This window comes from Triticum urartu, chromosome 2A, assembly GCF_056163025.1.
Source record: "Triticum urartu cultivar PI428250 chromosome 2A, HENAU_Tu73, whole genome shotgun sequence".
Lineage (NCBI taxonomy): Eukaryota > Viridiplantae > Streptophyta > Magnoliopsida > Poales > Poaceae > Triticum > Triticum urartu.
The window spans coordinates 262,444,609-262,456,993 of NC_141874.1; the positions used below are offsets into that span (position 1 = coordinate 262,444,609).

At 50.1% G+C, this 12,385-nt stretch overlaps 1 protein-coding gene across 1 annotated transcript; it reads left to right on the plus strand.

Moving 5' to 3' along the window:
- The first annotated feature begins 9,152 nt into the window (after window positions 1-9,152).
- Window positions 9,153-9,476, plus strand: LOC147984758 (uncharacterized). The gene has a single exon (XM_087541251.1). It carries the CDS (start codon window positions 9,153-9,155, stop codon window positions 9,474-9,476), a length of 324 nt encoding a protein of 107 aa, XP_087397377.1.
- The last annotated feature ends 2,909 nt before the right edge of the window (window positions 9,477-12,385 follow it).

Consider the following 12,385-nt stretch of genomic DNA (forward strand, 5'->3'; position numbering starts at 1 on the left):
CATCGCATTTGCATTCGTGTTCGTCCCATGCATCCGAGCATTTTCTCCGTTGTCCGTTTCGCAATCCGACACTCCCACATGCACCGGCGCACCCCTCTTGTCTATTTTCATGAGCGGGTGTTAAACATTCTCGGAATGGACCGAGATTTGCCAAGTGGCCTTGTGTAACGCCCTCGATGCGACTATATCTCCCGCGTGTCGAAGCACGACTTAGAGGCACAACCGCATTGAAAGCAATGTCGCAAGTGAGGTAATCTTCACACAACCCATGTAATACATAAGGGAAAGAGATACATAGTTGGCTTACAATCGCCACTTCACACAATTACATGAATAAAGCATTACATCATCCAGATACAATCAAGGTCCGTCTACGGAACGAAAATAAAAGAAGACTACCCCAAATGCTACACAGATCCCCGATCATCCCGACTGGGCTCCACTACTGATCAACTAGAACGAAACAACACAAAGGACAAGATCTTCATCGAGCTCCTCCTTGAGCTTGGTTGCGTCACCTGCTCGGTAACATCAGCACCTGCAAACTGGTTTTGGAAGTATCTGTGAGTCACGGGGACTCAGCAATCTCACACCCTCGCGATCAAGACTATTTAAGCTTAAAGGTAAGGAAAAGGTATGAGGTGGAGCTGCAGCAAGCGACTAGCATATTTGGTGGCTAACATATTCGCAAAAGAGAGCGAGAAGAGAAAGCAAAAGCACGGTCGAACAACTATGATCAAGAAGTGATCCTAGAACAACCTACGTCAAGCATAACTCCAACACCGTGTTCACTTCCCGGACTCCGCCGAGAAGAGACCATCACGGTTACACACGCGGTTGATGTATTTTAATTAAGGTAAACTTCAGGTTTTCTACAACCGTACATTAACAAATTTCCATCTGCCCATAACCGCGGGCACGGCTTTCGAAAGTTCAAAACCCTGCAGGGGTGTCCCAACTTAGCCCATCACAAGCTCCCACGGTCAACGAAGGATATTCCTTCTAGCGGGAAGACCCGATCAGACTCGGAATCCCGGTTACAAGACATTTCAACAATGGTAAAACAAGACCAGCAAAGCCACCCGAATGTGCCGACAAATCCCGATAGGAGCTGCATATATCTCGTTCTCAGGGCACACCGGATTGTCCAAACTTGCAGTAGGCCAGCCCAGAGTTGCCCCTGGTGGCCACCGGCGGCTGACAAGTTGGACCAACACTCAGAGGAGCACTGGCCCAGGGGTTTAAATAAAGATGACCCTTGGGCAGGCCTACCCAAGGGAAAGAAAAGGCTAGGTGGCAAATGGTAAAACCAATGTTGGGCCTTGCTGGAGGAGTTTTATTCAAGGCGAACTGTCAAGGGGTTCCCATTATAACCCAACCGCGTAAGGAACGCAAAATCCGGGAACATAACACCGATATGATGGAAACTAGGGCGGCAAGAGTGGAACAAAACACCAGGCATAAGGCCGAGCCTTCCACCCTTTACCAAGTATATAGATGCATTAATTAGATAAGAGATATTGTGATATCCCAACAAGTAAACATGTTCCAACAAGGAACAACATCTCCATGTTTCAACAAGGAACAAACTTCAATCTTCACCTGCAACTAACAACGCTATAAGAGGGGCTGAGCAAAGCGGTAACATAGCCAAACAACGGTTTGCTAGGACAAGGTGGGTTAGAGGCTTGGCTCAACAATATGGGAGGCATGATAAGCAAGTGGTAGGTATCGCGGCATAGGCATAGCAAAAGAGCGAGCAACTAGCAAGCAAAGATAGAAGTGATTTCGAGGGTATGGTCATCTTGCCTGAAATCCCGCAAGGAAGAAGAACGAGTCCATGAAGAAGACAAACGGACATAGTCGAACGAATTCCTCACAAACACAACGTTATCGGAACCAACCCGAAGAAGCAACACCGGAAAGAAGCAAACAACATAGTAAACAACCACCACATAAGCATGACATGATGCACAATCAAGTATGATGCATGTCCGGTTTAATGAAGCATGGCATGGCAAAGTGCCCAAACAATACTACAGATTAAGTGGAGCTCAATATGCAACGGGTTGCATATTGACGAAACACCACAACAAGTTATTTAGTTCGATCTCGTTTATGTACTCAACAATATTAAATGTTGTTAGCATGACAAGAGGTGAAGCAAAGTAAAACTACCTATCTAGTCAAGTTTAAATGAGGCCGGAAGCAACGAACAACAATTCCGGTAAATCCCCATATGCATATTTTAGGTTTGGTACTGTTCTGCCCTAAACACAATTTTAGGGTTGTTAAACATGCAAAATGATGCCATCATGTTAAACTAGACATTTTTATACCCCATTTACGTACAAAGTTTATTAAATTCTGAGTTACGGTTATTTAATTATGAATTAAACCATTTTAGCAAGTCATTTAAGCAAATTTAAACAAACGACATATTAAACATTTTTAACATGCATGAAAGTTGGATATAATTAATCTACACAAAATTCTAAGCACTTTACATATAAAGTTTGTATAATTTGAGTGCATGCATAATTAGTTATGAACAAAACAAAAGAGCGGCATTTCTGTAAATATGCAATGCACTTGAAAAATACTAAAACCAGAGAAGTAAAAAAAACATGCGTGGGACGGATTGCAACACAGTGCAGCGGCCCATGAGGAGATTTGGGCCGGCGGATGAGTGCAAAAATAACATAAACACAAAGCAAAAAAATGGGTCCAGCTGGGACTTGATCCCACGACCTACAGCATAGAGGAGGAGAGCGCTGACCAGCTGGGCTAAATGAGTGTTCATGATTACTAGAGGGCCATAGACCATTTTGAATAGGCAAACCCCCGGTTTTGGAAACTCCATGAACGCCCAGCAACTTGCCGGCGACGACGGCAAGCAAAGTGGCGGCTGTAGGTGCTGCAGAACACGAGCGGGGGTGCGGTTTTGGGTGCAGGTGCGGCGGGTGCAAGCGGAGCAGCTGCTGGAGTGAAAGTGCGTGTGTGCGTGGGTGCAGCATGGGCTCGAGAACGAGCTTGAGCACGAGCATGTCTCGGCCGCACGGCGAGGCTGCAGCTACAATGGCGAAGTGCGCGAGCGCGGGGCAAGGCAGGCAGCGTGCGCGCGGGTGGAGGTGCATGCGGGGGCTACGTGCGCGTGCGTGCAAAGGGCGCGCATGCAACGGTGCATAGAGAGAGACAGAGAGGGTGCGGCGACCACTTCTACGACAGAGCATGGTGGCCGCAGGCTTCGCGTGAGCAGATCAATGCCGAGAAGATGCAAACGAGACAGGTAAAGGCCCGAGCGGCGGGGCGAGGGGCGAGTGGTTGTGGGTGGTGCGCAAGACGTTGTGCATGCAAGAGAAGGAGCTGCGGGAGTGCAGCGTCCACAGCTCGCGTGCGTAGCCATGGTGGTCGGAGTTGTGCTTGTGGAGATCGACACCTAGCGGAAGCGTACGACAAGGAGGAGGGCGTGAGGGGAGCAGAGCATCACCATGGGTTTGCTGGTGATGACGGACTTGTCCGAGAAGCAGAGGAGACGGCATGGGGACGCCCCGATCGGGACGGTGTCCTCGGATCCGCAAAGCAGAGGAAGCAGGGGAGGAAGACGAGGGTGCAGACGACAACATCTTGAAGTCCCGCGGCGCCATAGTGGTCGGAGTCGACGAAGATGACATCGGGGAAGACGATTCACCCGACGGAGACGGCTGCAACTCCCTGGAGGCCTGCCGGCGACGAAGCCGAGCTCCTGCTTGGTGAAGAAGAAGAAGAAGCAGGGGAAGGAAGAGGCTAGCGACGGCAAGGGTGGAAGAGGGAAAGAAGGGAAACCCAGGGTATGAGGCGCTGGCTTAAAAGGGGCTAGGGCGACGGGACGACGCGACGGTGCTCTCGTGCTCACGGTCCCCATGGCGACGGCGAGAGGAAAGGGAAAGGTGGGTGCGGTAACACAGGGGGCGCTGACAGGTGGGGCCGAAGAGACCACGTGGCGAGGGGCTAGCGGGGGTAGGCTCAGGCGCGGGTGAGAATAGCATGAGAGGGAAAGGAGCGGGCCGGCGGGTGCGCTCGGCCTGCTCGCGCGCGGGGGTTGGCTGGGCCAGCCTGGGAGGCCGAGGCCCAGGTAGGCGGCTGCTGCTGGGTTGCACTGCTGCTACTGCTTTATTTTCCATTTCTTCAGACAGAAATACAAAAAGATAGAGCGGGGAAAAAAAGGAGAGGAGCTAGAGAAATATAAAAATATTCTCATGATCCTGAAAATGTACTCTATTTAATAAAAGTGGTTTGGAGATTTTTAAAGGAAGTAAAATAATTCAAGTTTGAATTAAATTTAAACTTGAACCATTTTAAACCCTAACCAAAACAAATTCAATTGAGATGAAATTTGACAAAGAGGCTAGGTATATGGTGTTAGAATATTGGTGAAAAGATGAACATTTATGGTGGAGGCAAAGTGGCACTTGCAAAGAATGGAAAAAAGGGGAAGGAAGGAGAAGTGATGGTGCAAAAACCACACATGGAGCATGCAACAAAACAACATGCATGAGAATGACAATGCACATGATGGACATGGAAATCAACAAGGATGGTGCAATGCACATGATGCAAAGATGAATGCAACAGAAGAAACAAAACACACCAACGAAACCCGGAAACCCTGGAAGGCATCTGAAGCTCCGGTCTTGGGGCGTTACACCTTGGTACACCACCGGTAGACCGCCTGTCTAATTTCGTTCCATTTGGAGCCGGTTGATGCTCTAGTGGTTAACCGGGTAACCGCAAAGGCCTCTTGTGTGTTGCAGCCAAACACCCCTCCAAAACGGCCCAATAACCCATCTTAACCATCTCCATGTCCTCCCTCATCGGATCACAATCGTGTGGGTGAAAACTACACCTCATTTGGACACTCCAAACTCCCTCTACCTATAAAGAGGCCTCCTCCTCCGAAAATTCAGGCGAAACCCTAGTCTTCCCCTTCCTCCGCGCGCTGGACACGTCCGCCCGGTGCCGGACACGTCCGCCGCCGTCCCCTCGGCGAATTGTGCGCTGCCACATCACCGCGCCGCCGCCCGCCACCGCACAGGCCCGCCAGCCTGAGGCCGGCCCTCCCGGCCCGCGTGCAACCGCCACCGCTCCCTATCCTCCGTCACCCGGTCTCCCGCCGCTCCGCCGCACGCCTCGCCGGTGCCGCCCTTCACTGGCCCTGTTGCCTTGCTCGGCTCCTCAGCCGGCTCCGCCGCCCCGCCACCACTCGCCGCCCGCCGTCTCGCTCAACCCGCCGCGCCGCCTGTAGCTCTGCGCGCCGCCGGCTTCCCTCCGCCGCCCTCGCCGTCCCTCGTCGCTGGAGCAGCTCCTCCGGTCAAACTCCAGCGAGATCTGTAGCAGGGTGGACCAGATCCATCAGGTGCGCCAACCAAATGTTTCCCCGTGCCCGGATCCCTCCATCCCGGAACATCTTCGTCCAGTTTTTCACGGGGTAAAAATCGCCAAAGTCCTGAAATCCTGATATTTTCATGCCCTCTTTGACATGTCGTATCTCGGTGACCGTGACTCCGATTCATGCATATGATATGTCAAATTGTTCGTCTCTTTGAGCTCTTCATGCTAGTAGAATTTACATGCATGATACTGCCCTTTATGATGCCTTTTTCATTGATGCATGAGTGCTATAAAATGTTAACTGCTGGTACTTATCAGATTACGAGGTTTTGTCATTTTTGTTGCATTTGATGTGTGCATCGTATGCACTTGAGGTCTACATGTGTTTTGAACTACAACATGCCATCTTTATAGGGGTGCTTGTCTTGCCTTTTTGTGATATATGTGGTGACTAGCACAAGCATGCAAACTAGGCTTCGTGATGTTGCTGTTTTCAGGGACTTAGCAATCCTAAGTCTTTTCCTGCTGTTATTTTGATGCCATATAAACTTGATGCTATAGTGAGACTAATTCTTATTTTGGGATACTTCAGTAAGGATGTTTTGAACATGTGGTTATGCTCTATCCATCCATGCCCTTGTTTGAAATTATGGAGTTGTCTAGCATGTCATTTGCTTGCTCTACTTTTGCAATAAAATGTTCCTGGCAGAATGTTAACATGTTAATCAATATTGCCATGGTTGTTGCTAGTGATCCATGCATCCTATGAACTTGCTCTTGCCTTGGTTAGCTTCATGAACATGTCATCTTGCTTTTGGTATGCTTATATTGTCATGCAATGCCTTGTGGTGAGTGGCATGAGCTCGCAATGTTGCTATCATAATTCTGTTTATGCAATGCTCTGTTTTTCTGCTAAGTCTGAAACTATTATTAAATCTTGCTATGTTTACATGGGTGCCATCATATCTTCTGTGCCTTTTGGCTCATATTTAGTAAGGAACTTTTGATCTATGCTTTTAGTAGAATCATTCCATGCCTTTGTTTGCTATGATATGTTCAGGTAGCATGTTGTTTGCTTGCTCTAAACATTGCTTCCTGATGTTGTTTTTGACATGTTAGTGATTTCGCTAAGTCTGTGAAGCTGATATCTTTTGCACTTTTGCCATGCTTGTTTGAACATGTTCTATTGTGTTTTAGCCGTAGCTCAGTGTTCATGTTTTGTCAAGCATCTCTTGTACATCACTACCATATGCTTTGTTGCTATATTGGAGTGCAGTAGTTTAGTTTCTTATTGCATTCTAGATGGCATCATGCTGTTAATCACAGAATTGTGCCATTCTTGTTTTGCTTGCCATTTGCAAACCGTGCATCCGTTTCCGGTGATCTTTATATCGATTTCAACCAAAATCATCTCATCTTTCCAGCAGCATACTTGGTTTTCCAAGTTGATGCCTTGATCTTTCTTTCCCTTCCGGAGCACGCATATGCATTGCATATCACATCTCGCATATCATGCCATGTATTGCATCATGTTGCTTGTGCATTGCACCGTGATTGATTGTTGTTCCATTGCTTGCGTTCTTGCTTTGGGTAGAGCCGGGAGACGAGTACGTGACCGAGGAACCTGTTGAGTATGCTAACGAGGTTCAAGCCTTCGACAACTCTGAGAACATTGCAGGCAAGATGACCATACCCTCGAAATCACTTCTATCTTTGCTTGCTAGTTGTTCGCTCTATCGCTATGCCACGCTACCTACCACTTGCTTTATCATGGCTCCCATATTACCATGTCAAGCATCTAACCCACTTTTCCTAGCAAACCGTTGTTTGGCTATGTTACCGCTTTTGCTCAGCCCCTCGTTGTTAGTTGCAGGTGAAGTTGAAGTTTGTTCCATGTTGGAACATGTATATTGATGGGATATCATTATTATATCTTATTTACTTTAATGCACCTATATACTTGGTAAAGGGTGGAAGGCTCGGCCTTATGTCTGGTGTTTTGTTCCACTCTTGCCGCCCTAGTTTCCGTCATACCGGTGTTATGTTCCTTGACTTTGCGTTCCTTACGCAGTTGGGTGTTATGGGAACCCCTTGGCAGTTTGCTTTGAATAAAACTCCTCCAGCAAGGCCCAACCTTGGTTTTACCATTTGCCACCTAAGCCTTTTCCCATGGGTTCCGCGGACTCAAGGGTCATCTTTATTTCAAACCCCGGGACAGTGCTCCTCTGGGTGTTAGTCCAAAACAGAGCCACTTGCAGCGCCACCTAGGGGAAACTTGAGGGCTGGTTTTAGTTGTACATAGTGTTCATCCGGTGTGCCCTGAGAACGAGACATGTGCAACTCCTATCGGATTTGTCAGCACATCCGGGCGGTATTGCTGGTCTTGTTTTACCATTGTCGAAATGTCTTGTAACCAGGATTCCGAGACTGATAGGGTCTTCCTGGGAGAAGGAATATCCTTCGTTGACCGTGAGAGCTTGTGATGGGCTAAGTTGGGACACCCCTGCAGGGTATAAACTTTCGAGAGCCATGCCCGCGGTTATGTTGCAGATGGGAATTTGTTAATACCCAGTTGTAGAGAACTTGACACTTAACTTAATTAAAATGAATCAACCGTGTGTGTAGCCGTGATGGTCTCTTTCCGGTGGAGTCCGGGAAGTGGACACGGTCTCGTGTTATGCTTGAACGTAAGTAATTTTCAGGATCACTTCTTGATCACTTCTAGCTTCTTGACTGTGCGTTGCTTCTCTTCTCGCTCTTATTTGCGTATGTTGGCCACCATATATGCTTAGTGCTTGCTGCAGCTCCACCTCACTACCCTTTTCTACCCATAAGCTTACATAGTCTTGATCTCGCGGGTGTGAGATTGTTGAGTCCTCATGACTCACGGATACTTCCAAACAGTTACAGGTGCTGAGGATACCAGTGTAGGTGACGATACCGAACTCAGGTGGGAGTTCGACGAGGATTCGGGACGTTACTATGTTTCTTTTCCGGATGATGAGTAGTGGAGCCCAGTTGGGACGATCGGAGATCTAGCATTTTGGGTTGTCTTCCTTTATTTTGGTTCCGTAGTCGCACCTTTGATTGTACCTTGGATGATGTATGAATTATTTATGTATTGTGTGAAGTGGCGATTGTAAGCCAACTCTTTATCCCTCTCTTATTTAGTACATGGGATGTGTGAAGATTACCCCTCTTGCGACAAGCCTACCATGCGGCTATGCCTCTAAGTCGTGCCCCGACACGTGGGAGATATAGCCGCATTGTGGGTGTTGCAAGCACGGAGCCTATGTCGTCTTCACCAGTGTGGCTGGCGACCGGCGCAACCGGCGTTAGCGGCACCTAGAGGTGAATGCCGTTGCTTCAAGTGCCCCAGAATTCATGCACTGGTCCGAGAAGCCCATCAGCTGGAGCCGTGCTGACCACTGGAGGTGATGCCTTCTCCGGGTTCCTATGCTTTGGTGTTGGATGCCACACTTGCAACAGAGAGACGAGCTGCTTGCTTCTCCCGGATTCTGATAGATGGCAGCAGCAACATCAACATCCTTTACCATGATATCATGGAGAAGTTATGCATCAAAGAGAGGCAGCTTCAGCCCAGTCAGACTGTTTTCCCTGGTATTGTGCCTGACCTTTCCTGCTCACCAATCGGCAAGGTCAAGATAGATGTCCTCTTCGGAGACAAAGATCACTTCTGCCGTGAGGCGATTTGGTTTGAGGTGGTGGACCTCGAGAGCCCTTATCATGTACTTCTAGGCCGGCCGGCTCTAGCCAAGTTCATGGCAGTGCCACACTTTGCCTACCTCAAGATCAAGATGCCGGGAACTAAGGGCATTATCACAATTGCCAGAGACTATGAGAAGTTGGCCGCCTGTGCTGCAGCTAGCAGTCGGCTGGCCGAGTCCCTTGTAATTGCTGTTGAGAAGAAGCTCCTAGACCGGGTGGTGGCCATGGCCAGCAAGCAGCCGGACCTATCACCAGAACCCAAAGAGTCAGAGACCCAGGGCTCCTTCCAGCCGGCTAAAGAAACAAAGAAGGTCCCCTTGGACCCCGAGCACCCGGAGAGGCATGCTATCGTAGGTACCAACCTCGATAGCAAATAGGAAAGCGAGCTCGTTGATTTCCTCGAGAATCGAGACATCTTCACATGGTCTCCCAAAGACATGCCGGGTGTTCCGACGGATTTCACTGAGCACAAGCTACATGTTAGAGCAGATGCAAAACCATTCAAACAACCCCTCCGCCGACTTTCGGAGGAGAAGAGAAGAATTGTTGGTGAAGAGATAGCCCGGCTTCTAGCAGCCGGCTTCATTATGGAAGTATTTTTTCCAGAATGTCTTGCCAACCCAGTCCTTGTACTGAAGAAGAACAACAAGTGGCGCATGTGCATTGATTACACCAGTCTCAATAAAGCCTGTCCCAAGGATCCGTTTGCTTTGCCCCGGATTGACCAAGTGATAGACTCCACAGCCGAATGCGAGCTGTTGAGTTTCTTGGATGCCTACTCAGGTTACCATCAGATCAAGTTGAACCTGGTTGACCGCCTGAAGACCTCCTTCATCACACCATTCAGAGCCTTCTGCTACTTGACTATGACATTCGGCTTGAGAAATGCCGGTGCCACCTTTCAGCGTTGCATGCAGAAGTGCCTCCTCAAGCAACTCGGCAGAAATGCCCACGTCTATGTAGACGATATTGTGGTGAAGACGGAGAAGCGCGGTACCCTCTTGGAAGATCTCAAGGAAACCTTTGATAACCTGCACCAATTTCAAATCAGGCTCAACCCAGAGAAGTGCGTCTTTGGGGTACCAGCCGGCCAACTCCTTGGCTTCCTGGTCTCAGAACGCGACATTCAGTGCAACCCTATGAAAATCAAAGCTATTGAGAGGATGGAGAAACCCACCCAACTGCGAGACATCCAGAAGTTCACCGGCTGCTTGGCATCCATCAGCCGCTTCATTAGTCGGCTGGGTGAGAAGGCTTTTCCCCTGTACCAACTCATGAAGAAAAACCACTCACTTCGAGTGGAACGACAAGGCGGACGAGGCCTTTCTCTAGCTAAAGAAGATGCTGACCACCCCATCTGTCCTGGTGGCCCCGGCTGTTAAAGAGCCCATGTACCTCTACATCGCCGCTACTAGCCGGGTGGTCAGCACTGTCATGGTAGTAGAGCGCCCAGAGGCCGGCAGGGCACAGCCGGTCCAGAGGCCTATGTATTATTTGAGCGAGGTGCTGTCAACCTCAAAGCAGAACTACCCCCACTACCAAAAAATGTGTTACGGCGTGCACTTTGCTGCCAAGAAGTTGAAGCCTTATTTTCAAGAGCACCCTATCACGGTTGTCTACACTGCCCCACTTGCCGAGATCATAGGCAATAGAGATGCATCTGGCCGGGTGGCCAAACGGGCCATCGAGTTGGCCCCCTACACCATCTTCTACCAGCCACACACCGCCATCAAGTCCCAAGCACTAGCCGACTTCCTCATTGACTGGGCTGAGACCTAGTACCTGCCGCTAGCTCTGGACTCCACCCATTGGCGGATGCACTTTGATGGCTCGAAGATGCGCACCGGCTTGGGAGCCGGCGTTATCCTCACCTCTCCCAAAGGCGACAAGCTGAAATACACATTGCAAATTCACTTCGCCGCCTCCAACAATGTGGCCGAGTATGAGGCGCTAGTACATAGCCTTCGGCTGGCCAAAGAGATCGGCATCCGCCGGATCCTGTGCTACGGCGACTCCGACTTGGTGGTCCAACAGTCGTCTGGTGACTGGGACGCCAAGGATGCAAACATGGCAAGTTACCGCTTCCTCGTTCAACAACTCAGCAAATATTTCGAGGGGTGTCAGTTCCTTCACGTGCCATGAAATGAAAACGAGCCAGCTGATACCCTGGCATGGATCGACTTCACCCGTCAAGCAATACCAGCCGGTGTCTCCCTTCAGTGCCTCCGCGAGCCGTCAATCAAGACTTCTCCAGAATCCGAGTCCATCTTCGTGCCGGCTGCTCCTGAAGCAGTCGGATCCGACTCAAGAGCTTCAACAGCCGGCCCGGGGACTTCGGCAAGGGGCTCGGGGACTGCAGCAGTCGCACCCGGCCCGGGGGCTGCAGCAGTTGGCCCGGAGACTTCAACAACGGAGCAAGCGGCGGCCGACCCCAACCCGCCACCTCGCAACCCAACCGCCCTAGTACAAGTGGCCGTAGTGGCAGTAGAAGAAATTCAAGCACCATCATGGGCACAACCCATCCTCAAGTTTCTGGCGACCAGAGAACTGCCGGCAGACGAGATCTTGGCCCGGCAAGTGCAGCACCGAGCAGGAGCCTACACAATAGTAAACAGAGAGCTTGTCAAACGCAACGTGACTGGAGTCTTCCAACGCTGCATAGAACCAGAGAAGGGTCAAGCAATCCTCAAAGATATCCACCAAGGCGAGTGCGGCCACCACACGGCCTCTAGATCCCTTGTCGCCAAAGCCTTCCGCCATGGTTTATTCTGGCCGACTGCTTTGGAAGGCGCCAAGGATCTGATCAAGCATTACAAGGGGTGCCAGAAATTCAGCTCCAAGCAACATCTGCTGGCCTCTGCACTCAAGACCACCCTCTCACTTGGCATTTGCCATTTGGGGGCTGGACATGGTGGGACCATTCAAGACAGCACGCGGCGGCATGACCCATCTACTTGTCACTGTGGAAAAATTCACCAAATGGATTGAAGCGAAGCCAATCAAGAAACTGAACGGTCCGACTGTTGTGACCTTCATTACAGATATCACCGTCCGATACGGTGTGCCACACAACATCATCACCGACAATGGCACGGACTTTGCTAAGGGAGCCTTGGCCCGTTTCTGTGCGACGCAGGGCATCCGACCGGACTTAGCGTCTGTTGCCCATCCGCAGTCAAATGGCCAAGTCGAGCGAGCAAACGGCCTCATCCTCTCCAGCATCAAGCCCCGACTGGCCAAGCCACTGGGGCGCTCGACTGGCTGCTGGATCGATGAGCTGCCGGCC